This window comes from Acomys minous (assembly GCF_964271855.1).
Source record: "Acomys minous genome assembly, chromosome: 3".
NCBI classification, from domain to species: domain Eukaryota; kingdom Metazoa; phylum Chordata; class Mammalia; order Rodentia; family Muridae; genus Acomys; species Acomys minous.
In genome coordinates, this window is record NC_140485.1 from 5558268 (window position 1) to 5584461 (window position 26194).

Below are 26194 nucleotides of genomic sequence, written 5' to 3' on the forward strand. Positions count from 1 at the left end.
GACTAGGATAAGTGGAGGAAGGGGAAACTTCGCTCAGGATATAATGAGAGAATAAAAAAATAAAGGTGAGATGAGGCAGAAAATTAAAGGCTCATCATTTATGTGATTGTATGTCTGAGCATATGAGCACAGGTGTCCTCAGAGTCCAGAAGAGGGTACAGGATCCCCTGGAACAGGAGTTAACAGGCAGCTGTGAGATGCCAGGCCTAGGTAGTAGGAACCAAACTCTGGTCCTCTGAGAGACTAGGAAGCATTTAACAGCTGAGTCAGTTACATGTCGTCTTTTTTTTTTTCTTTATGACTAATGAAAACTAAATGTGACTGCAGAACCTACAATTTTGTCAGTAGTTGTAACTTCAATGCTACTAGACTTACTTTATGAAACAGAAAAGCCTCTTCCAGGTAAATAAAGGGCATTTATTTAACTTTCCCAAATTCAAGGACAGCCAATGATTTTTGTTACCAAACACAGGAAAAAAAAAAGATCATAAGTGTTCCTTTTAGCTGAAATATTCCACAACAGTATTTTTTTCTCTAGTACATGGCCTGCTGACTGACACAAAAAAGAGATACTAAAACCCTAACAATGGTGACTTTCAGACTCAGGCTTGATGACTGCTGGGGCTTATCGGGTACACAAGAAGAATCCAGCCAATGACGTGTGAGTGTCCCAGCATCCTAGGCAGCCAGGTCTACACTGGGCCCAATAACCGATGTGAATGAATTTAATGTGAAGAAGAAGAAGTTCTCCTGTAGTGATAAGAGTCCTAATGTATAAAACACCTTTCAGGAAACTGTTACAGTGGCAATGTCGACATGCTCTCTCTGCACTCTCGGGGTTCGAGGCCCCTCCCCTTCCTGAGAAACTTAGGGACATGCTGGGTGTTTGACGTTTCATGGCCTTCTGATTTCAATTCTAAGATTGGGCATCTTGGCAGGGAAACATAAGGATTTGCAAAGGAGTGCAGAAGTCACCAAGGTCACTGCCAATCGTGTGTGCCCTCTTCTCAGGTAGGTGACAGCCTGAGGTAGATTAGCTGGTGTTTCAAGTGCTGATTTTTGACTTTCTGACTTTTAAGCAGCAGTACATCCCAACCCCTTCCATTTTCATCTTGTGCTAATGGAGCGCTCTCCCCAAGCGGTGCAGGTGTGTGACGGTTCCCAAGCGATGTCCTGGCCTCTAGTCTGGCTTCGGGATACTCTGGTTCTTTTGCTTTTCTGTATATTCTTCTAATCGAAGAAGCCACTTGGCCCAGTACTCAGAACAGAGCTCTTCATCCATGAAATGAGGGTGGGCAGGGGACCCATCTTTATAGGCCACCACAATTAAGCCACACTGAACCTAGAAAGAAACACAGCACGGCCCCAGTAGTTTCTCTCGATCCAGGGCAAACTAGCCAGTGCTAAGCAAGCTACAGTAGGATCTCTAAATCAGCCTTTAAGGCAGGCTGGTTAAAGACTGCACCAGGACACAGAGATGGCAGGGAAACACTGAATAATGGACTGTGCTCATTAAACAACTATGGAGAAGACACAACAAACAGCAAACAAAACAGCCCAGAAAGGGAGGCGGGCTCCGTAGATGAGAGAACCCTAAGGAACAGCCAGCAGTGCTGTAAATAAGAGTTAAACCCTAACCCCCGCCCCCCGACACACAGGAGCTTGTCAAGCTCAATGTTCTGACCTGAAAACTGTAGTGGGCATCATGGTTTACGGCACCCATGTACGCCACAACCTGTAGCGGGTTGTCGTATGTATTTCGAATAAAAGGCTTTGGTTTTTCTGATGTCTTCCAGTCAATCACACACAGCTTGCCCCTAAGGAGAACCCAGAGGAAATCTCTGTAACAGTTCAAACAGAAAATCGTAGGCCAGCAAGACGGCTCAGTGGGTAAAGGCACCTGCTGCCAAGCTGACGACCCAAGCACAGTGCAGGAGAGCAAACTCCCCAGGATGTTCCTGGATCCTCACACACACACTGGTGTGGGAGCCCACATATTTACACAGGTACACACAAATACATATACACACAATAAATAAACAAGCAAATAAGAAGGTAATTTGAAACTCCTCTGGAACAGAAAAACTACCAAGTTAAGTCTTCTCTTGTGTACTTTAATTCTGGTCCCTCACTGACTGTTGCTTTTCTCCTTCACTTCTTAGGATTAGAAAGCTTGGCAGCCGGGCGCGGTGGGGCACGGAATCCCAGCTGTGGTGGTGCACGCCTTTAATCCTAGAACTCAATAGCCAAAGGCAGGCACATCTTTGTGAGTTCAAGGCCAGTCTGGTCTACAAAACGAGTCCAGGAGAGCCAAGAATAATGTAATAAAGAAACCCTGTCTCAAAAAACAAACAAAAAGAAAAACCCAGCAAAAAAAAAAAACCACAAAAAACCCTTACTGTGTAACCAGAGGTTCCGATGTCACCCAGCTCCCAGCTCCCCTCACATCCTGTTATTGCCTCCCACGCTTTGTTTGGAATGTGCATCTGCAGATGACAGCAGCCCTTGGACTCGGCAATGCCTGTAAGAGCAGCAACTTAGGAACCGGAGGCCGGTTCAGCTGCTTCAGAGTCCTTATCATATCAGCCACTGCCTGGGAGCCAGGAAGAGAGTTGATACTCAGGGCCAAGAGACCACTGTACAATCTTTGGGAAAACAGGAAAAAAAAAAAAAGAGGGGGGAGGGGAGAAAACCAAAAGAAAACAGCACTGATTAAAAGGAAACCAGAAAAGAAAATGTAGGAATCAAGTTGGGTCTTCCAGCCGGCAACTTTCTTAGAGAGAAGGGCAAAGAGACAGCCTAGAAGATAAACCATGCTAGGGACAGTGAAAACACACCCTTCCCTGTCACTTTCATTTGTTTTTTTGTTTTGTTGTTGTTTTTTTGTTTTTTGTTTTTTGTTTTTTTTTGAGACAGGGTTTCTCTGTGTACCGTGGCTGTCCTGGACTTACTTTGTAGACAAGGCTGGCTGGAGCTCACAAAGATCCACCTGCCTCTGCCTCCCAGAGTGACAGGATTAAAGGCGTGTGTCACCACGCCCAGCTGTCACTTCGATTTTCATATTGTCACAGAGTATGTGGCTTACCCCACCATGATTCTCCTACTTCCTGCCTTATTCTCACTTCTCTCTTACTTTAAAAAGGTGGAGGCCACGATTCCTCAGGCACATCTACAAGGGCAGTTAAGGGCCACCTGCCCCACAGACATTCCTGCGCTCCTGCACCGGGATGGAAACTCCTGTACTTACTGGTACTCAGCCACGCAGTCCAGCAGCCCGACATACTGCAAGGCCTCATGCTGGACAGCGCTCTCCAGAGCTTGCACACCACTGATCTCTTTCAAAACATGCTGGACACTTTTGATGTAGCCAGACTGGGAGTATTCTTCTCTCTCTTTTACGTTCTCCTGGGATGCAAGTATGCTTTCCAAGGCCTCATGGAACTGTTTGCCTTGTAAAAACATATCTAAAAAGAAAATCAAGGAAAAAAATAAAACCAAAACAGGATTTAAAAACTGAGTATTATATATATTTATATATAATAATGTATAGTTTAAATTACACAAAAGTTATCTTTAGCTGGAAACCCTTTAGTCACGAAATCTCACTTTTTTGTTGTTGTAGGCAGGGTCTTGTCTGTACTAGACTGGCCTTGAACGTGAGATCCTCTTACCTATCTCTCACGTGCTGGTACACACAACTATGCTCAGCAAAATTTACTGTTCTATGAAGCCCAAGAAAATTTTTTTTTTTTTGAGACAGGGTCTCACTATATAGCTCTGTCTGTCCTGGCTCTCACTATATAGGCTAGGCTGGTTTTGAACTCACAGAGATCTGCCTGCCTCTGGCTATTGAGTTCTAGGATTAAAGGTGTTCAACACCACAGCTGGTTCTTCTTTTTTTTTTTTTGGTTTTGGTTTTTTTCAAGACAGGGTTGATCTATAGCCTTGGCTGTCCTGGACTCACTTTGTAGACCAGGCTAGCCTGGAACTCACATCAATCTGCTTGCCTCTGCCTCCTGAGTGCTGGGACTAAAGGCGTGCGCCACTACACCCAGCACCACGCCTGGTTCTTTAAAAATTTTTCTGAAAGAATTTAAAAGAAAACCATAGGGCAGCCAAGTGGTAAGTCTTTTTTTTTTTTTTAAATGTGTAAGAGTATTTTGCCTAAATGTGTATCTGTGTACCACATGTGTGTGCCTGTTGCCCATGCAGGTCAGGATATCGGACTCCTGTTACAGGTGGTTGTGAGCTACCTCGTGGGTGCTGGGAATGCAACCTGTGTCTTCTGGAAGAGCAGCAAGTGCTGTAAAACACTGAGCATCTCTTCAGTACCCAAGTTGTAAATCTTGGCAGCTGCCTCGAGGATGGAGAAGAGGAAGAGGGGCAGACTCACAGCAATCCGCCTGCCTCTGCCTCCTGAGTGCTGGGATTAAAGGCCTGCTATTCAAACTGGAAGGAGATTGTCATTCTCTTGAACAGAAGGAAATAGCTTTCACTTAGTAGGCCTCACTGGAGCCTGGATTAAGGCCCTGCCCCACATGCTGAGAAGCAATGCTATAAAGGAAAGCCTGAGCCACTGCTGCTATAGCCAAGTACCACCCACATAATTATATGCTTATACTATTTTGGTATTTTTCCCCCTAAGTTACCTGGAAATAAGGACAATCATCTTAAAAGAAGAGTGCTCATGCATCATTAGGGGTGCACATAATATTCGTGGGGAAACAAAGGCTAGAGAATGTCAATGTGAGCCCTATTTTACCAAGGACACCTATGTAACCGGTGAGATCAGCTTCTTCTCTTCATGCCAATGGTTTCTCACCCCTCCCCCACCACCAGGGGCCCCTTAGGTATTCCAGACTGGCCTGAACCTGTCACCTTTACCTTGGCTTCCTGAGTGCAGGGACTATAGGCATGCACTGTCATGCCAGACTCAAAAGTCTATTATTTTAAAAGAATCTGTCTTCTTTGTTTTTTCGAGACAGGGTTTCTCTGTATAGCCCTGGCTATCCTACACTAACTTTGTAGAGCAGGCTGGCCTCGAACTCACAGCGATCCACCTGCCTCTGCCTCCTGAGTGCTGGGATTAAAGACATGCGCCGCTTGGACCAAGACAGGGTCTTTACTATGCAACCCTGGCTGCCCTGGAACTCACTATGTAGACCAGGATCACTCAACGGAGATCGGTCTTTCTCCTCTACCACCACGTGCTGGGAGTAAGGGTGTGCGCTACCAAGCCTGGCTTAAAGAACCTGGTTTAAGGAAGCTATATTCACCCGTCTAACAAAGAGTTGAAGGCTGACAATATGATCAAACACATTGTACAAAATTCTCTAAGAACCAATAAAATTTTTACAAATGAGAGAGTTGGCTAGGCGGTGGTAGCACACGCCTTTAGTCCCATCATTCCAGGAAGCAGAGGCAGGTGGATCACTGAGTTTGAGGCCAGCCTGGTCTACAAAGTGAGTCTAGGAGAGCCAAGGCTACACAGAGAAACCCTATCTCAAAAAACTGTAAGAGTTAGAAAATAAGTGAAACTGTTTATAAATTAAATCCATTTTATGCGTTTGTCAACTTATTTGATCACTGAGTTTCCATTTTATCCTAACAGGAAGATTATGTCAGTTAGCAGATATGAAATGCTACTTAATGCTATTTGAAAGTAGTTCCTCAGTAAGATCTTTTTTTTTTTTTTTGAGACAGGGTCTCTCTGTGTTAGCCTTGGCTGTCCTGTACTCCCTTTGTAGACCAGGCTGGCCTCGAACTCACAATGATCCGCCTGCCTCTGCCTCCCGAGTGCTGGGATTAAAGGTGTGCGCCACCACTGCCCAGCGTTTTTTTTTTCGAGACAGGGTTTCTCTGTGTAGCCTTGGCTGTCCTGGCCTCACTTTGTAGACCTGGTTGGCCTTGAACTTACAGCAATCCGCCTGCCTCTGCTTCCCGAAGTAAGATCTTTTTAAGCCTCATTCCTCTGCCAGGAATGCTCTATCTCCTAGGATCTGGTGAGCACATAAAACCAGAAGTGAGAGAATTACTTGAAGTATATTCTGCAAACCCTTCTTCTCCCAGCTCCAGAACCATCCGCTGCTTCCATCTCTCCAAAAAGAAAGCCTGTTCCGACGTCATGGTCTGCTGAAGGATTCGAGTCACGCTGGGTGTCACATTCCTCTTCAAAGGGATCTTCAAAGGACTGGAAAAAACACTTGTGTGTGGTTTTACACTTCTCTCTTCATTGAAGAGAGGACACCAGTTCTGTGGAGCTCTTGCCTGCCGCCCTTGCTCTGGAGCCTTCTGCTTACTCACAGGACCATAGAGGATAGCATCTTCTTTCAACAGTGACTCTGGGGTCTGGACGGGGCCTCTGGACAAGACAGACTGTACCAAACGAGAGTACTTCGCTTGGTCTACTGTTTCGTAAGAGTTTTTTTTCTTCTGGCCACACGAATAAGAGGAAGTAGAGAAACTCTCAAGTGGGTTTGGATTTACAGGAAACCTGTTTAAACTTCTAAACAGCCTGCAGATGGTCAGAAGCGGCTTCATGTTTAGACGTCACCCCCTTACTCTTCTCTAGTCTGCAATATTTAAAAGCGCACTGTGTTATCTTTAAAAAAAAAAAAGGTGGGGTTAGGATTAGTACATTTTATATATTAAAACCATGAAAGTAAACACACACACACACACACACACACACACAAGAATAAACATCAAAAGTGCCTACTCTAACCTTTGGTGTATTGAGAAAAATTCTCAAAAATGACTCACCAAAATCATTTAACATTCGTTAAATGTCAATGTATTGGCAATTTGGGGCAAGACGCCCTGACCTATTGTGGAATAGGTCAGGAAACTTAGTACTTGGAAGTCTGAGGTTAGCTTGCCTATCTCTAAAAATAAAGACAACTACCCTCTCCCTCCTCCCCCCCCAAAGTAACCAACCCAAACTCAAGTCTTTTTTTTGTTTTGTTTTGTTTTTTCAAGACAGGGTTTCTCTGTGTAGCCTTGGCTGTCCTGGACTCAGTTTGTAGACCAGTCTTAACAGCTCAACACCCTACGTCTATATAGCAAAGTCTTTACAAAATATTTTGTATGGACATTACTCATTTATTCCTCACACCCTTTAAAAAGTGGGTCCCCCGTGGGACAGACTTGGGACAGGTGCTTCTGCAGGTAGGTCACTTGGTAACTCCAGAAAGTGACCTCTGCAGGCGTCTCCCATGGCGGGGGAGGGGGGGGGACAGGACAATTGTGGCCCCTCACGCGCGAGTTTGAACAGGAAAGAGACTATTTAAACAGCCGCTCAGCCTACTGCAGGGTTCTCTCTGTACCTGAGATGCCACCACGCTTTTACATCCAGGGTGCGAACAACCTCTCGGGATCCGTATTTTTATCGGTCCCGCGCTTTCCCCAAAGAGAGGCGGCCCCAGCATGCACTGCGGCGTCCACGCACCACCCGGAGAGAGATCCCTCTTCCGAAGCAGAAGCGTGGGCACCGTCAAGCCTCGCGTTTCCGTTCTCGCGAGATCTGGCTTACGTCACCGAGGGTCGCCATCTTGGACTCTGGCTGAGCAATAAATTCCCCGGGCCGCCGTGCGCGCTCTTTCTCGAGGCGTGCCTCGCCGGTCGCGGGTCCGGACCCTGCGTCCCCGTCCCGGCCCTACGGTGCTGGCTGTCCGCGTGGCGCGGAGCGAGGGTAGGCCCCGCGTTTCTTCTTTGCCCGGCTCCAAGATGGACGGCTGCGGGTACGGGGGAGGCCGTACTTGGGGGAGCACGTGGCGTGCCTCTGGCCTGCGCCCGGGGCTGCTGGGATGGTGGCGGAGTCCAGCGGCCTCCAGCCGCCGTCCGGCAGGGAGGCCGGCGGAGGCGGGGCCGCGGCCGCCCCCGAAAGGCGCCCCGGCGGCGGCCCAGCCTCTTCTTTCCTCGCACAGCCGGGCGGCCCCTGCTCGAGGCCCCTGCGCGTCGCCATGGCCGCGGTTCCCGAGTTGCTGGAGCAGCAGGAGGAGGAGGAGGACCGCAGCAAGGTGAGGTGCTGCCTGGGGCTGCACATCCCGCCGGCCTCCCTGGGCGGGCAGGGGGAGCATTGGCAACACCCGGAGCTCTCCTCCCCGTGCCGCCCCGGTTCCCGCCGCCCCTCCCTAGATGCTTTCCAGCTCCGTGCCCTTAAGTGCTCTGACCCAGGAGAGCCAGACAGGCGGGACCCAAGTTCTTTAGCTTTTTGGTGCGAAGCCGACAGACGCTCTGCCAGTCCATGAGGCTAATGTCGGGAGACCCTCAGGAGCGTGTTAATTAAAGGCTCCTAAAATTTTTTTTTTTTTCGAGACGAGGTTTCTCTGTGTAGCCTTGGCTGTCCTGGACTCACTTTGTAGACCAGGCTGGCCTCGAACTCACAGCGATCCGCCTGCCTCTGCCTCCCGAGTGCTGGGATTAAAGGCGTGCGCCACCACCGCTCGGTAAAAGGCTCCTAAAATTTAACTCGCCTCCTTGGTAGTTGGAAAGTGAATCGGAGGTTTGTTTGCAATTCTTAGCCCCATTTAAGAAAATTGCCTTTTTGTTTAGAATAGTGGGGAAATGCCACCGAGAATTTGTAGCATGTTTCTTGCAACTTAGAAGGGCTAAATGTGTCCCTGTGGGAGTTGTAATTCTTAGTAAGTAAACCCTGTGTGTTGATGTACGCCCCAGGCTGCAAATATCTTGAGGTCTAATGCAATAAATGTAGATTGCTATGTAGACAAAGATTTCACTTTTATTGGCCCTTTAAATTACAATTTCCATCGCACAAGTAGGTTGTCGGCCACAAATTTGTTTTCAGAATCATAGTTCTTTGACAAAATGAGTTTTTAAAAATCTAAAAAGGAAATTAGCTATTCTGTTAATAATAGCTGTATTAGTGGGTGTTTTTTTTCTTTTTTTGTCTCTGAATAGACAAAATTTCATCTAGTAAGAAAATACAGCTCTGATCACCAGTTGGATTGTTCCAACAAAGGTGCTGGATTGAAATAGAGCTTCTGTACTTGGTGTTTTATTTCTGTTACACGAGAAGAATTACTTTTCTCTCCCCTAGCATGTATAGTAGGTACTGGATGGGACTTGATGTCTGCTTTATTAACTAATAGATTTTTTAAAGGGAGTTCGCCATTATCCTGATCCAGCAAAACTGGAGATTAAAGGTTTAGTGAGTGCAAACTGGAGAAAATTACATAGCTTTTGCTTTCTTCTAACTAAAGTTAAATATTGAGATAATTACTGGTTTTAGCAGGTGGTTTCATTTTTGTTTCCTGATTTGTACTAGGCTGTGGCAGATCAGGTCAAGATGGCAGAAGTGATGTGAAGGAAATTTGGCAACTGTAAAAGGGAATTGGAGTCCAAGTTGGGCAAATTTGTCAACTAATGTATTTTGCAATTTTAATTGAATGCTCTTGATTATTTAGCTTTGAGTTTCCATAAAGATGGAATTCTTAAGTTGTTCTAGTGACAAATAGAATTAGAATTAATTTTTCAGATTTTGGTGTTGGTGGGAATGAAACTCTAGGAGTAGAGTAGAGGGTAGAGTCTGGACGTTTGAATTCTCTAAAAACCTTTTACCTCAAGATGGTTTCTCCTTATGCTGAATTTAGAGGTAGAATTGCATGGCACATATTTTCTTTTACATAGAAAGCCCATGCTCTTTCAGCCCTTAAGTCTGGTGGGGTAAAGTGTCTGTGTGTGTGGAAGGTAGGGTCTCCCTGAATAGACTAGATTGAGGTGTATATCAAATTTATTGTGTCTTTGTGAGGTCTTTTGAGATTAGTCTGATTAGTCTAATTTAGGGTACATTAAATGCACAACAGTATTGTTATGTGTTGGAGTGTTCTGATTGTTCCTGGATATGTCTTATTTTTGAAAAGCTTGATTTTTTTTTTTTTTTTTAAATCCGAGCATTTGGAAGACAGGCAGGTGGATCTGGGGAAACAAGCTTGGTAGTGTGTCCCCAGGACAGTCGATCAGACTCTGTCTCAAAAAAGGGGGAAAAAAACTCTGAAATGGGGTTTTTCTGAAAGACAAGCCTATCTTTGCGCTTGCAAGGGCTAAATGAAGACCCTTTCTCTTCTATAGCCATTTTAAACTAGGGATTCTCCTTGTTAAGAGGGCTGGGAATGTAGCCGAGGTAGCATGTTTGTCTACCATGAGCGAGGTCCTGAATCCAGTCCTCTGTTTGACTTGAACTCTGTGACTAGAGGGTCCCATGGGCTTAATGAGGGTTATCTGTTTAGACCCAGGAAAAAACTTTTTATAATTTAACTGCTGTTCCCTATAGATACTTGCACAAGCTGATAGTACAGCCTTGAACTCTTTGATCAGTACTGTTAGCAAGTCTTAATTTTATCAATTTTGTTTTTTATGTAGAGTGAAGTTTTGCACTGTAGTCATAACTGCGGAAGTGGCTTCTCAAAGCTGCCCACGCCTTAGTTCTGGATCAGTGACTTGCACACGGTGTCTTGGTGTCCCCTTTGTGAATACTTTAGCAGGTTATGATGTATTTGTGGGTTCCTCCCCCCCTGTGGAAAGCAGCTTGCCATTTTTAGATTTTTTAGAGGATTTTCTGTTCTTGTTGATGAGACTTCGTAAGTGCCTGACAAAGTCAGGCTTTTTGTCCAACTTGGGCACTGGTGAAATTGTGTTTTGGGAACCTGTCCTTCCCATAGTAGACACTAACAGTTCCACTTGAGATGACAGGCACCCCCTCTCTGTAAACACTGTCAGATGTCCTTTGGCACTGAACATGTTGACTGGTAGTTGAGAATCATAAGGTTAAACCAGCTTTCTAAAACAGTGTGATGGGTGGGGTAAAGTTTGCCAATTTGTTGTAAGGTTTATGATTAATAAGTTGTGAAAGGAAACAACATGACGTTGTTGAGCACTGGATTGTTGAGTACAGATAGTATGAGGAACTTTATCAAAGGCACTAAAGGGTGAGTTTCAGGTTCTGTGCATTTAATTTAGCGATTGGAAGTGATGTACTAGGCGTGGACTTGAGGAGCCTCGAGTGCTTTTGCTATAGCGTTCACAAAGCATTGTGGGCCAGAATTGGAACACACCTGGAAATGAACTGGGTTTAAAGTCACCAAGTTGTTTAGTGTGGCTGCCCTGCGACCCTAGCCGCCGCCTCCTCCTCAGGAAGCTGAAGCTGAAGGATCAGCATGTATGTGTATGGGTCAGCATGGGCGGGCTGCCCAGCAGAACAGTAACACGCACATAAACACTTTTTAAAAATTAATGCTGTTTCAACATTATGTTGTGTTACCAGCCTATTGCTTGAGCAGTTGAGCAAGAACAATTTTGTGGGTAGAAACTGGAATGTCTCCAAGTATCAATTCAAAGATTCAGTGTTACAGTTTTGATTGTCTCAGTTTTTTTGAGAAGACTGTTTCATTCTTTGGAATCAACTACTACAGGGCATTTTGTGGTAAGCTTAACTAATATCCAAGTTGAAATTTTTGTGAATATCTAACTTTCCACAGGTGACTGCCCTGCCAGCACATTGCCCTTTTAAAAATTTAAGTTTGGGGCTGGGCATGGTGGCGCACTCCTTTAATCCCAGCACTTGGGAGGCAGAGGCAGGCAGATCTCTGTGGGTTTGAGGCCAGTGACAAAGCGAGTCCAGGACAGCAGAAGCTAACACAGAGAGGCCCTGTCTCCAAAAAAAATTTTTTTAGGTTTGTATGGACACGTGTAGAAGTTGGAGGACACTTGAGGGAGTTTGTTCTTTCCCTTGTGTGTCCTGGGGAATCTATCTCAGGTGGTCAGGCTTGGTGACAAATGCCTTCTTGGTGTCACCAGCAGCTATTTTCTGTTAAGCCATTGAGGATCCCTAATCTTTTGCAGTTATTTGAAAGTAGTCCAGATAGCTAAGGCTTTTTGACACGAATTACTTAAGGCAGCAATTCAGCATATTCTGACTAGTATCCGGGCTTGCGGCCTTGTGAAATGATGATTCTGTTTATCCATTCGCTGAGTACGCTGCACTGACCTTCTTCCCGGCCTCAGTTCCTGTTCTGGGAACTTGGGGCTGAGTAGCCTCAATCCGCTGCTGTCTGCAGTGTTCTATTGCAGATGGCGTGTGTGTTGGTAGACTACTGCTGGTAAGAATGGCCAGTGTCAGCAGGGATGGGGCCTTCTGGATTCCATCTCACTGAGATGAGTGGTGCAAATCTGATCACTTCCTGCAGCCCTTCCAGTTCTTGTTCATACGTTACCCTTAGAATGAACAGAATAACTGAAGGGAGGGCTCTCATTAGCATGTGCTGGGTTAGATTTCTACATTAAGAATTTAAATAGGAATGGCTATTTTTTCTTTGTAGTGATCAAATAAAAATAGAAAAAATAGGGACTTGATATTGTATATGCACATACACACCCCTACCCCAGTTTCTTTGTGTGGCCCTTGGTGTTCTAGAACTTATCTTTGTGTGTTTTGTTTTTGTGTTCTGAGACAATTTCTCTGTAACAGCTCTGGCTGTCCTGGAGCTTGCTTTGTAGACTAGGCTGGCCTCAAACTCGCAGAGATCCACTGCTGTTTGCTGAGATTAAAGGAATGTGCTGTCACTGCCCAGCTCTGTAAATGTTTATATGGCAGAAGCAGAACTTGGAATTGCTGTGACAACCAAACCAGTTACCGTATCTCAATTTTGTTTCTCCTGTGTTCAAGGTATTGAAATCATGCCTTGGTGCTGGCTGGCCTCATCTCTGGTTTTCTGCCATAGCCTTCTAAGTGCTGAGATTATGCAGGGTGTGCATGCGCGAGCGTGCGCCGTGCAAGTTTCCAAAGGAGGGAAGGCAGTGAACATTCCCGCCTAGCCATGATGCCTATGAACTACAGCTATGACCCGCATGGCTCTAAAGCCCTAGGAGTGCAGTATATTTATATGGCTTGCATATCTCATTAACAGCTTCTTAGTTTTAAATTTAGGATCCCATCAAGAGAAAAACAGTGGCTGTTATTAGAAACCTAGCAACCTACCCAGGGGTATTGAAGTCATGAATCTTAGAGGGAAACTTAGGACTGATACTTTCCCTAACTACGTTCTAAATGTTTGTCCTTGTAACCACAGGAATGTAGCTCTCATCCCTCATTAAAGAAACTTCTTGCAATAGGCCACTTTCTAGAAAAATCATAACCAATCAAAATGCAGTTACAGAGGCCAGGCCCAACTGCTGCATCTACAGTACAGCTCGTGCACTTAATTGAGGCTCAGGGATCATTGCAAAAAGGGACAGCAAGATTGTAAGAGAACAGGGAGTATCTAAGTGAGATGTATCTGGGTGTGTGCTGGGAGTGTGAAAAACTACATCTATGAAGCCTCACGAACGTGTCTGTCTAAACATGTTCGGACAGCAGTGGATAGACATGTTAACAGAACAAGGTAAATCCAGGAGGTCCCAGCCATGCACAAAAGACCTGCAGAGGGCTGGGCATGGCGGCACACTACTAGCATTATTTTACATGCGTTGGTGTTTTACCTGCAAGTAATGTGTGGGTGTCAGATGTTGGAGTTAACAACAGTTGTGAGCTGCCATGTGGGTGCTTGAAATTGAGCCTAGGTCCTCTGGAAGAACAGTCAGTGCTCTTAACCCTGAGCCACATTGGTATCTTACTACCCAATGGTCAGCCCTGACTGAGCAAGCTGTGCTTCGTGTTTAGGGATGTGTGTGTAACAACAGTGAAAAAGGAAGCCGTGGATTTGAAGAATGAGGAGGAGGGGGTGTAACAGTGCTTGGAGGAAGGAAGGGGAGAGCGGTATACTTGGGTTAGAATTTTAAGATTCTTGGGAGGAACTAGGTGACAGTAAGGCTGCCACCCCTTTTATCCTTAGGCCTGGTTTATTTAGCAATTGCTATGCCTTTGGACTACTGGGTATTGGATTTGCTAAGTATGGGCAGGAATGCTGAATTTTTAATCCTCTTTGGTGGCTCCAGAATAAGGATACAAGCTCTAAGCACTGCACAACCTTTTACCACTGAGTGGGATAGAAGTGGTAGGGGCTATATATACCCCTCTGTGGTTGTCAGTGAGAGAAGATAAAGCCAGATGATAGTTAGAAACGGGAGGACTCCTGTTGTCACTTTGCCTGCAGTACTTAAGATAAACCCTGTTTATTTCATCACTTGCCCACTTAGGTCCTCTTACCATAATTCCAAAAGTAATTACACAGCGGTTCTTAACCTGTGGGGTCACATAAACTACTTATATTATAATTCATAATGGTTGCAGAGTTAGTTATTAAGTAGCAATGAAATGGTTTTATGGTTGGCAACACTACAGTATGAGGAACTGTCCTAAGAACTTATCTGACCATAACAGACATGAAAGATGGAGTGTGGCCAGTTTACCTTTGTAGTTCGTATTGATAGCTCTTGACTGTCTATTTAAGAGTTAACTTACAGAAGCAAGGCTGCTTACCAGAAATGTCAGAACTAAGCAAAGTTGTGAATAAAGAAACCCTGGGCTGCTGGGTGTGGTGGCGCACTCCTTTAATCCCAGCGCTTGGGAGACAGAGACAGGTGGATAGCTGTGAATTTGAGGCAAGCCTGGTCTACAAAGAGTCCAGGACAGCCGAGGCTACACAGAGAAACCCTATCTCGGCGGGGGTGGTGGCACTCTCCTTTAATCCGAGCACACAGGAGGCAGTTTTCTGTGAGTTCCAGACCAGTTTATGAAGCAAGTCCAGGATAGTCAGGGCTACACAGAGAAACCCTGTCGAAAAAACCAAGAAAAAGAAACCACTTGGCCTTAGGTTTCCAAATGTAGCCAGCCTCCTTACATATCTACTCTGGTTATAGAAGAAAACAAATGTTTTCTAAGTCAGCTTCTGGTTCTGTACTGGATTGTATGCACGGCTATGCTGGTGTACATGCTGCGTAGCCACAGGCTGGGTCTGAGGGAATCTCACATGGGCATGTGAGAAACTGAACAAATACTAAAATGTGGCCAGGGAAACAAGGGTTGTTTATGCTAAGATGTCAGGATCTCTTGACTGGGTATGTATCGTAGCATTTATTAATATAAGGTTTTCTGGGGGAAGGAGGATTTGGTTTTTGAAGACAGGTTTTCACTATAGTTTTAGCTGTCCATAGACCAGGCTGGTCTCCAACTCACAGAAATCCTCGAGGCCGGGATTGAAGCATGCACTGCCATGTCCCACTAGTATAGCTCTTTGAGATATTTGGATGATCTGGCCTGTGGCCATGGGTCACCTTACTGAAGAGTGCTTGCTGGCTCTCCCAGTGGGAAATGCTTTCTAAAGTGAACATGTCACTAATACTGAAATGTCTTTCAGCTGCGATCTGTATCTGTGGACCTGAATGTTGACCCCTCACTTCAGATCGACATACCCGATGCACTCAGTGAGAGAGATAAGGTCAAATTTACAGTGCACACCAAGGTGAGTGACGGTAAGAACTACAAGCGCTAGGTTGCATTTCAGAGGGGTCTGGAGCAATTGATCACTTGAGCTGAGATGGTACAGTTGTTAGGGCCGTGGGACAAACTGCTGGGAACTTGAGCTTCTGTCTTGCCTGTCAAGGGGTTAATTCCCTTCCGCTGAGGTGGAGCCCTTAACAGGCAAATGTGCACTCACAACCACTTCCACAGCTTGAGCCTCTTGGTTTCATCTGCATGTGAGGTAAATCACTGGTGTGAAAGGAAGCCAAGGACAGTTTCCAGAATTACATAGTGAAGACCTCAGGAAACATTGTACTTGCTGTTGTCTGTTTTTATGACTTGGGGAAGGTTCAGTCTGAAAGGTGTCTTTTACTAGTATTGTATTTGCTGTTTAATGAGAAGCAAGCTTCAAAAGGTCTTGTGACCTGTCTCGAAAAACAAAACAAACAAGGTCTTGTGAAATGTCCACTAGAAAAGAGAATATCTAAGCGGTGTAGGCGAGTGGCTGGATCATCCTGCTGTGCTCTTTATTAGGTCTTACTGTGTTGTTGATAGTGTGAGGCTCTCATCAGTGGGGCCTAGGAAATCTAAATCCATTTTTTTATCTCTTTACAGACCACACTGCCCTCATTTCAGAGTCCAGAGTTTTCTGTTACAAGGCAACATGAAGACTTTGTGTGGCTACATGACACTCTTACTGAAACAACAGACTATGCTGGGCTTATTGTAAGTTTATCTCAGGGAAAAAAAGTCAGAGTCAGATCCCTGGAGCTGGAGTTCACATGGGTGCTGTGAACTGGACTTTACCACTGAGCCATCTCTGCACACGCACCCTGGCACAAGTAGCACCGATAGACTAGAGTTCCTCAGTGGCACACAGTGAAGGAGACAGTTGGCAGAGCTCTCGATCCTGTCTGCTCCTGGGTGCTGTACACCACAGCTGTCTATAGTTCCTTTCTAGTTTTGGTGGTTTTGGTTTTTCAAGACAGGGTTTCTTTGTGTGGCTTTGACTGTTCTGGACTCTTTGTAGACCAGGCTGGCCTCAAACTCAGAGAGATCCACCTGCCTCTGTCTCCCAAGTGCTGAGATTAAAGACGTGCCACCACTGCTTGGCTACTTGTCTGTAGTTTCTTACATTGAATTAGATGGATGCCTAAAGTTTGCTCAGGAATGTTGTTAATTTAAAAAGAATTATTTATTTATGGTATGGGAGGGTCAAACTCAGAGCCTCAAGCCACAGTAGTTGGCCTCTGTAGTAGATCACATCAGCTTTGAACTTAGATCTGCCTGCCTCTGCCTCCCAAGTGCTGCGATCAAAGCATGGCCACCACACCTGACCTGGGATAATTCCTCTTTAAAAGGTCTGAGAGAGTGAGGTGTGGGCGAGAGGGGAGCTGACATTTATCTCCGTTTGTGGTGGCCACCTGTATTGGCAGAAGTGATGTGATGGCAGCTACCACATGGCCACCAGGATAAGGTCCTCACAGGTGCTGTGCTTCTGCTTCAGATCCCTCCTGCCCCTACAAAGCCAGACTTCGATGGCCCCCGAGAGAAGATGCAGAAACTGGGAGAAGGGGAAGGATCTATGACAAAAGAAGAATTTGCCAAGATGAAGCAAGAACTGGAAGCGTAAGTGAATTTTCTTGAGCTCTGTCTTGTGAGATGTATATAGGGACTGAATGGAAAGACCTGATACTAAAAATATAACTATTTGTTGTCTAGTGCCGGTTTCTAAAGCTGCATTTTGTAGAGTTTGATCTTGTAGAAGATTATTAATATTTACAGTTATTCATGTAGTTATTACTGCAGTTATATTTAACTTGCATTATTGAGGATAATTTTGGAGACAAGGTTACACAGCATCACTTGGTATATGTGAGGGTTTGCTCAGAATAGTAAGAATCTCGAGGGTCAAACAACTACAAAGTACCATACCATACCACAACGTAATGTGTTCTGGAACTTTGTTGTTGGATTATAGCAAATGCTGTTTGGTAAGTGTGAATGACCACATAGATGGCTTTAAGGAGGAGGCCAGGTTCACAGATTACAGCATCTCTTTCCCCCCACAAATTCCTCCTTATGACACATCATTAAAAGCATTCTGAGACAAGGCGTATGAATAATTTTAAAACCACATATTTCCATACTGTACACCTTTTGTTTATAGATGTGTGTGTCAGAGCAAGAGTGAGTGCCCTTTGGATTTCTTTATCTTGGCTCAGAAGTACTCTTCCCCTTCCATCAGTCCCTTGTGATTTATGACATTTAAAGAAAGGAGTATTTTGCCTTTGCAGATCACAGCAATAATTATATGTTGGTTTGGGGTCTTTCCCTTGATGCAGCAAATTCAGTTATAGTTGTACTTTTTTCTTCATTGGTTCATTCATTCTACAAATTCCAAAATGTAGGCTGCCTTACTTAACTAGACACCGAGTGGGATTAGAGTGTTTAGGTCTCGTCTAGTTGTGTTGTATCAGTGACCATGCGCAAAAGAGTAGAGTTAAATAAGGAGTGCTCTGTGTTGGGCAGGACTTGAGCAATGCCAACTGAAGTCTCTGCGTGTGTCTTTTCAGTGAGTATCTCGCTGTATTTAAGAAGACTGTGTCCTCACATGAAGTCTTTCTTCAGCGGCTTTCTTCTCACCCTGTTCTCAGTAAAGACCGCAACTTCCATGTTTTCCTGGAATATGATCAGGATGTAAGGCAATTTTTACATTTCCATAATTGAAGTACTTTCTAAAATATGAGCTTATTGAGTTTGAATTTATCATCATAGAAAACAAGTGGAGAAACAATACTTTCTCTTCCTCTTCGGATCCATTACAGAGCTCATTTTTAAAAACCACTGAAAGATAAAAATGGCCTCCTCCCCCTTAAACTAATTTTCTGCTGTTTAGTATTGTTGGAAGGAATTGAAATATATGTGCCTTTATGTCAGTTACCTTTTTTAAAAAAACATGCTTCTTCATACGTAAAGTGAGCCCTGACTTCACACACCTTTAGTCAGGCAGATTCCTGTGAGTTGGAGGCCAATCAGGGACAGGGAATGTTGCATGGTGAGACACTGTCTCGGAATATCTTTAAATTCTTGAAATCTGAAATGAGTAGAACTGAGCAGTGGTTCTACCAAGAGCTGAGCAAGCTCTGAGACTTGGTGCCTCCGTGGTTCGGAATGTTAGGTTGGCCTTTTGGACTACGGTGTTACTTACGTTTGAGACATAGTGGTTTAAGGCAGGCTTACAGTGCTCTGCATGTGTTATGATAGTAAGTGTGATTACTAACAGATGCCATATCATAAACGGTTCTTTTGGAATTTCCTTCCTTTAGCTAAGCGTTAGGCGGAAAAATACCAAAGAGATGTTTGGTGGCTTTTTCAAAAGTGTGGTGAAGAGTGCTGATGAAGTCCTATTTTCTGGAGTTAAGGTAAGGGGCAAAGATGCTTGGCCTGTTAGAAATTTTCTTTTCTTAGTTTTTTCAGACAGGGTTCCTCTGTAGCAGCTCTAGCTGTCCTGGAATTCACTCTGTAGACCAGGATGGCCTCAAACTCACAGAGATCCGCCTGCTTCTGCCTCCTGTGAGCTGAGCTTAAAGGCGTGCACCACCACTGCCCAGTGAAAGCTCTTGATTTCATAGGAATGGGTGGGAATGTTTCTAAAACAGTTGATACAATTTTAGGAAATCGTTGGCTCCCCGCTCCCCACCCCCCAAAAGGAACAACAACAAACAGGGTTTCTCTGTGTAGCTTTGGCTGTGCTTGAACTCATTTTGGAGACCAGAGTTTCCCTGAACTCAGATCCACCTGCCTCCTGGGCTCAAAGGTGTGCACTGCCATGCCCAGCAATTTAACTTTAATTTACTTCCTCAGAATATTCTTTCTCTTAGCTTTTTTGTCCTTAACAATTGAGTAGGTTACTCAATTGTAAAAAGAAAATAAGCATGGTGTCATGGGGTGTGACCTAGTGAAGGCTGTGAACCTAGTGCTGGGGTGAAGGCTGGCTGTGACTGAAGACAAGGATTGGGGGTGTAGCTCTCCTGTGTCTGGAAGCCAGTGTTCACTTATCAGAACCACAGGAAGTGTGGATTGCCCATTATAAGTCGTGGTGGAAAACATAAAGCTTGGCTGACACACATAAGAACTACTTTTCTTTTTTGAGGACTCACTGTGCAGCCTTGCCTGGCTTGGATCCACCTGCCTTAAGATGTGTTTGGCTTTTTGTTGAGGAATGGCCAGAGATAATGACATTCTTCACACGGTGTCTTTATGTTTTTTGTAAATAATTATTTGGGCAGTTATTATCTGATACTAGCTTTGCCTCTCGGGCTTGATGGGGGAACCCAGAACACAGGTAGTAAATGAAAAGGAAAGGTTAGAAATGGTGTTTCTTAGGAAATACTGTATGGGTTTTATGTATATTCCATGTGGGTCTGTTGCCATTGCTGGAATGGCCAAATTATAAAAAGAAAACCAAAACCAATACAAGTGGTATCAGGGCTAGGTGGCGGTGTCCACCCGACAGCTGCTGTGCTAGGATTACAGGCGTGTGGAGGCTGTCAATCAGTAGTTCCTGGCTAGTCACAGAGTGCTCTTCAAAACGATTCTGTGCAAATGGAGCTGTAGCTTGTTGTACCTGGTTGGTTTTGCCAGCCTTGGGAATTACAAATCTGTAAGTATCATGATAACCTAGTATGTCCAGGTTAAGTTCGGGATATTTATTAATAACCACTTTGCTTGGTGTGGACTTGGGCTCTTATTGTGTAGCCCATGCATGCTAGACTCAGTTTGGTCGTAGCCTCATAAATGAATGTGACATTTTTGCTTAAGTTTCCTTTTCCTCCTTTTTAGGAGGTGGATGACTTCTTTGAGCAAGAAAAGAACTTCCTTATTAACTATTACAATAGGATCAAGGATTCCTGTGCTAAAGCTGACAAGATGACCAGATCTCACAAAAGTAAATACCTTTACCTACTTGGCTACCTACAGCTGTGCTGTGTGCTTGTTCTGCTCAGATAACGAGGTCTGTGCCTGTTTCCTCCAGGTGTTGCTGATGACTACATCCACACTGCAGCCTGCTTGCATAGCCTGGCCTTAGAAGAACCCACAGTCATCAAAAAGTAAGTTTTGGGTGGCTGGGGTGTTTAAGCCAAGGGTTTTCCTCAGTTAGGCAAGGCCCTTAGTTCAGCTTGTAGATCTCTCCCCTTCCCTGATCTTCTCACTGGGTACTATAGTGAGAGCCCTGGTGCCGTGTGCTGATACAGTTACATTACATCAGACATTCCAGCTGGTGATCCTTGGTTACAGTGAGATTGATACACATCCTCATCTCTTTGTTTGGTTTGGTTTCTCTGTATCCCAGGCTGGCTTCAAACTTTGATCTGAGTGCTGGGGGTTAAAGGTGTGTGTCACCATCACAAACCTTAATTCTTGGCTATGGTGGTCTTAAGAGCACTGATAAGTTTATATATCATAGAGAGCTAAGATCTTAAACTATATACTTTCAGGTACCTGTTGAAGGTTGCAGAGCTATTTGAAAAACTTAGGGTAAGAAGTTTTGTGTTGATATTGGTAATATTTAGTTAACATTCTGCCTGGATGGTGACTGACCTTTACTTATTTAAAATAGAAAGTGGAAGGTCGAGTCTCATCAGATGAAGACTTAAAACTGACAGAGCTCCTCCGGTACTACATGCTCAACATAGAGGCTGCAAAGGTAAGGTGGAAGTTCTTTAGTGCTTTAACAGTACTAGTTTATTTTGCCATAACCAGACATTTAATGCTTAAGATAGTCTCTTTGGACTGCACAGGAATGTTGCTTTATATTGGGGTAGACTTGTTTGGAATGTTTGTGTGTGCATGCACATGCATGTGAAGTCCAGTCCCAAAAAACCAAATCTTAATACTAGAGAAAAGTCTTTACTCTGTGGGTGCTTTCTAGATGGGGGGCGGGGGGAGAGGGGGCTAGACATTTATTTTTCCTTCAGAGCCATACATTTTAATTTAATTTTATTTAAAAAATGTATTTAATTATTATGTACACAGTGCTCTGCTTGCATGTACTCCTGCAAGCCAGAAGAGGGCACCATATCACATTACAGGTGGTTGTGAGGCGCCATGTGGTTGCTGGGAATTGAACTCAGGACCTTTGGAAGAGCAGGCGCTCTTTTCCACTGAGCCACCTCTCCAGCCCTGAGCCATACATTTTAACCCCTAGTAAAGCAGGCCCTCTCACACTGGCCTGAAACTCAGAAATTATAGGGTTTATGTATTTGAGATGCAAATTTTTCAAGTCAGATAGTCCTTGGTGCTGATTTCCAAAAGTTCTAGATGGAAGCCTTTTCTGGGTCTTCTATATAAGGATTATTAAAATAATCTTCAGAAGTGTTTGGTCAATGGTGGCACACACCTTTAATCCCAGCACTTGGCAGGCAGTTGCTGTGAGTTCGAGGTCAGTCTAGTTTATAAAGCGAATCTAGGACAACCAGGGCTATTACACAGAAACCCTGTTTCGAAAAACCAAAGAGAAGAGAAATCATAGCGTGTGCGAGGCAAGTACTATATCATCCTCAGTCTCTTAAGAAATTTTATTATGCTGGAAAACGAGCTAGAGAGGTGGCTCAGCAGTTTGATTTCCTGCGCCCTTGTCATGTGGCTTAGAATGAGACATTCTATGTGTTTTCTCTGGATGGCTTGGAACTCAGAGATCTGCCCGCCTTTACCTCTGGTGTACCTGCATTAAAGGCGTGCACTACCACCGCCTGGCCCAAAAATAAACATTAATACTAGATAGAGAAAAGTATTACACTGTGGATGCTTTCTAGACTTTGGGTGGGACAGCAGGGCTAGACATTTCCAGTGTGTGATACTTTATTTTGCTCTCTGGAAATTTTTATGTCATGATTGTTAACTTTGTCCCAGGATCTCCTATACAGACGCACAAAAGCCCTAATTGACTATGAAAATTCAAACAAAGCTTTGGACAAGGCCCGGTTAAAAAGCAAAGATGTCAAGTTGGCTGAGACTCACCAGCAGGAATGCTGCCAGAAGTTTGAACAGCTTTCTGAATCTGCCAAAGAAGGTTGAGCATTTCTTCTATAAATTTTTATTTGGGAACAAATACTAGAAACTATGTAGACATAAATCCCTCCCCATATGGCTGAGGTCCAGCCTTCCTAGGGTGTCTGGGGCTATGGGCTAGACCCAGCAACACAAGAAGGTGAATTGTAACACTGAAGAAACTGTTTCTGTTAGGCTGGAGAGTTGGCTCACAGCCATCTGTAATTTGAGTTTTAGAAACCCTCTCTTGATCTCAGTTGGTTACTAGGCTCAAATGTGAACACACATATACAAAAGGATACTGAGGTTATGGGAAATTCAGAGTGTGTTCGTTATTATAGGAGTGTATTATAGAGTAATCTTCATGAACTGATGAAATGCAACATGGCGGGGTGAGAGTTTGTGCCTCAGCACCAGAGACAACAGTAGTGGATTATCTGAAGGATAACATGTTTCCCAGATGAGATCCTGGTCCCAGTGTATGTGTTAGCTAGGAGCTTACCCCCAATGTCAGAAAGGCTGGAAAATAAGGTGTGGCTTTTTCCTGGGAGGGTTTCGTTTATCCTGCCCCGGTGGGCATTAAAAGCAATAAAAGCAAAGCCAGCACAAATACTAGAGTGTATCTCCTCAAATACATAAATGTAATTAAAATAGTGCAGTGGATTTGTTTCCTATCCCACAGGGTTCCATAAGGAAGTTAAGTATAGTCATCCATGTCCCGCCAGCTACATATAGGAAGTGGTGGAGGGGAGGGTCACCCCAACTTTGGGCAGTTTTGGGCTACCAGTTCTCTAACCAAGATGTACTTGGTGATTCAGTAGTATGGCGCACATACAGGCAATGCATGTGCCGTGTGTTTTCATGTATCTTGACTGGCAGTGTAAGATGGGGCTGGGGGTCATTTGTGATGTGGCATCTGGGTGTTGTAATGAGTGGGAAAGTTGAACTTTTCTTTATTCCCATAGAACTGGTAAACTTCAAACGGAAGAGAGTGGCAGCGTTTAGAAAGAACCTAATTGAAATGTCTGAACTGGAAATAAAGCATGCCAGGGTGAGTTCTTTTTTTAACCATACTGTATTTTAGGCTCTCACTTACTTAGCAGGTAAAATTGTCCCACTATTGTGGTAGACTTGAAATTTTTTGAGTATTCTTTGGTCTCCCTTGTGGACCTGACTTTTGTTAGTAAGCTCTTCAGAACTGAGTGTGGCAGTGTAAACCTTAACAGTCCCAGAACTAAAGGTTGTGATAGAAGAGAAATACAAGTTTAAAGAGGACAGCTTGAACTACATAGTGAGACACTGCCGTGCAATCACATACCCAAACAGGACACTTTAGTGTCTTGATACTGTTTTTGTTTTTTTGATACATCTCAATTATAGCTCTGGCTGTCTTGGAACTTGCTTGGAACTCAAAGAGAGCCACTTGCTTCTGTCTCTTAAGTGTTGGGATTAAAAGTAAAAACTAAAAATTAATTCATTGTCCTGTGGTGTGTGCTTAGTGGTAACTCAGCAAAGAAACAGGACCCAGGTGCTTGCTCCTAAGTTCTTGAACTCAGGGTTAAGACTTTTGGTACCTGTACTTAAGTCCCAGTCTGGTTTTTGGGAGGGGCGCTCAGTGCAGGGCATAGGTTTGGTCTCTAACAGCAACAATCCATGGAAGAGTCTCCTTGCAGCTCTCAGAATATTGTCGAGTTAGTCTGTGGCAAGCCTCTCTCGGTCACCAGCGTTACAGTTTGTGATTCGAGTGTGGCGGGAGTGGCCACTGGCTTCTTGCCTGGAGCCCTCTGGGAAGTGCAGGCAATGGGTGGTGTTGGGAGTTCATAGAGGAAAGTGTCAGCCTAGTTTGGTTACTTCAGGTTCAGAGTTTGTAAGAAAAGCTGTGTCTGGGTTTGTTTCATTCATTTATCCCCCTTCTTTTTCCTAGAATAATGTCTCCCTCTTGCAGAGCTGCATTGATTTATTCAAGAACAACTGAACTGTCTTTACTCTGAAGGACACCAGTGTGAAAGCCAGCATCACTTGCACTTCAATCATTACTGCAAATGACATAGCTTTGACTAGTTTAAAATCATGTGAATAAATATTTTGATTTCTAAAAATCTTAACACTTAACCATGTTGGTTTAAAAATATTTTCACTGCATGTTACTTGGACATAACCAATCCTTTTCTTATGCATTTAATACCTCAAAGTAGGTAGACTGAATAATGGATTCTCCTATAGATGGTCAGGGGTCACTAGTAAATGGTATGGAGATGTGTGCCTTCTGGAAATAGCCTGGCCTACATCTGTCTCAACATTTCCTGTGCTTCTGCCCCTACAGATGTGTGCCAATTCCAGCCAATGGTGACTGCTTGTGGGCAAGTAGTAGACACCCTTTGCAGCTCCATTTTTGTATCTGGGATAAAAATACTTGAGGAAAAGGAGAATCTAGGGTTCTGATACTCCATGATGGTGGGGCATGTGTGTATGCTTTGGATGTTTTTATAAAGTATATAATAAAATAATTCATGCTACCCTATCGAGTGTTTTTGCTGAAAACTAGAGTGGGTCTCAAGAATTCTGTTGAGGCATTCCAGAGGTGAAAAGGTTTTATTGTCTGCCCAGTCTTTACCACCTGTCTTACCTAGGGCCTGAGCCCAGGACTTCGGCAAGCCTTACTTTGAGCTCCCAGTATTTTTTGAAACAGGGTTTGCTCTTGTATTTAGGATTCTACTGCCTCAGCTCCCCGGCCTCTGGAGTTCTGTGGGTGTGATGTGCCAGCACTCCTGCCTAGTTTTGAGGTCTGTTCAGCTTGGCTGTTGGCCAAGTTTCTAGTAATTTAAACTGGTATTTAAATATTAAATACCATGTTTGTTTGTGGCCTGGGTGGGGTGTACTTTCATACCTAAATCGGTTTGATTCCATAGCACAGTTGATGGGAGTCTGGAGTTAAGCAAAGACTTCACAACAAAATCTGGCTCCTGTCTTTATCGCCTTCCCTGTCATTCCTATACTGTTTCTGTGTTTGGTGACAGTGGGTGCCCAGACCACAACTACATGAGTGGCTATGATCATGCCTGTATTTCCTCCCACCGTATTGTTAGTTGCATGTTAAGATTTATGTCTCAGCTGGGCGTTGCCTTTAATCCCAGCACTCTGAAGGCAGAGGCAGGCGGATCAGTGTGAGTCCAGGACAGCCAAGGCTACAGAGTCCCTGTCTTGAAAACAAACAAAAAGTTCTGTCTCGTGCCTGGTATGCGGCCACCTCTAACTAAGCCAGCTGTCAGCTGAAGCCCTGTGGTCTGATGATGCACGTACAGACTTAGTCTACCGCACAGTTGTAGGGTACTCATTCAGTGCCCCTTGGTTGGTCCTGGCAGGCACAGATGGAGTAGACCCGAAGACATGTATACTACTCAGGCTGCATTGGATGGCTTCTCACAGTGCTTGGGAACTAGCTGAACTGTCAGGAGAGGCCACTACTAATATCCTGAAGTAAGCCAAGAGTACAGCTGGGCTTAGGCCACCCTCACAGGCCGGCTTCTGAGGAAGGTAGTCCACTCTGCCTCCTAAGTGCTGGGATTCTAGACAATGCTGAGACCCCAAAGTGATGTGGAAGCAGGCAAGTTAAGTTGTATTTGTACATTCTCCCTCACTGCAAGCAAAAGAAGACTAATTACAAACCCCTAAAGTCTAGGTTAGAACTAGGTTGAGCTGAGGTGTTAAGAATGCACCCACACCAGG

The 26194-nt window shown here is 44.5% G+C and overlaps 2 protein-coding genes across 5 annotated transcripts; one reads left to right on the forward strand and one right to left on the reverse strand.

Moving 5' to 3' along the window:
* Positions 1-396: 396 nt before the first annotated feature.
* MGME1 (mitochondrial genome maintenance exonuclease 1) lies at positions 397-7465 on the reverse strand. Of its 2 annotated transcripts, none has more exons than XM_084774554.1 (5): positions 7326-7465; positions 6036-6601; positions 3248-3464; positions 1685-1817; positions 397-1342 (listed from the first exon to the last, which is right to left on the reverse strand). In XM_084774554.1, exons 2-5 carry the CDS (start codon positions 6538-6540, stop codon positions 1181-1183), a joined length of 1017 nt encoding a protein of 338 aa, XP_084630680.1. In that variant the 5' UTR covers positions 6541-6601; positions 7326-7465; the 3' UTR covers positions 397-1180. The 2 variants fall into 2 exon arrangements, with proteins under 2 accessions (XP_084630680.1, XP_084630681.1); XM_084774555.1 differs by having other exon boundaries at positions 6036-6572; positions 7326-7462.
* Positions 7466-7533: 68 nt separating this feature from the next.
* On the forward strand, positions 7534-24984 carry SNX5 (sorting nexin 5). 3 transcript variants are annotated; one of them, XM_084774551.1, is made up of 14 exons: positions 7534-7690; positions 7926-8018; positions 15312-15416; positions 16031-16141; positions 16923-17044; positions 17992-18115; positions 18745-18840; positions 20261-20366; positions 20454-20529; positions 20917-20956; positions 21039-21125; positions 22331-22490; positions 23434-23519; positions 24393-24984. In XM_084774551.1, exons 2-14 carry the CDS (start codon positions 7962-7964, stop codon positions 24441-24443), a joined length of 1221 nt encoding a protein of 406 aa, XP_084630677.1. In that variant the 5' UTR covers positions 7534-7690; positions 7926-7961; the 3' UTR covers positions 24444-24984. The 3 variants fall into 3 exon arrangements, with proteins under 3 accessions (XP_084630677.1, XP_084630678.1, XP_084630679.1); XM_084774552.1 differs by lacking the exon at positions 7926-8018 and having other exon boundaries at positions 7560-7690; XM_084774553.1 differs by lacking the exon at positions 7534-7690 and having other exon boundaries at positions 7797-8018.
* The last annotated feature ends 1210 nt before the right edge of the window (positions 24985-26194 follow it).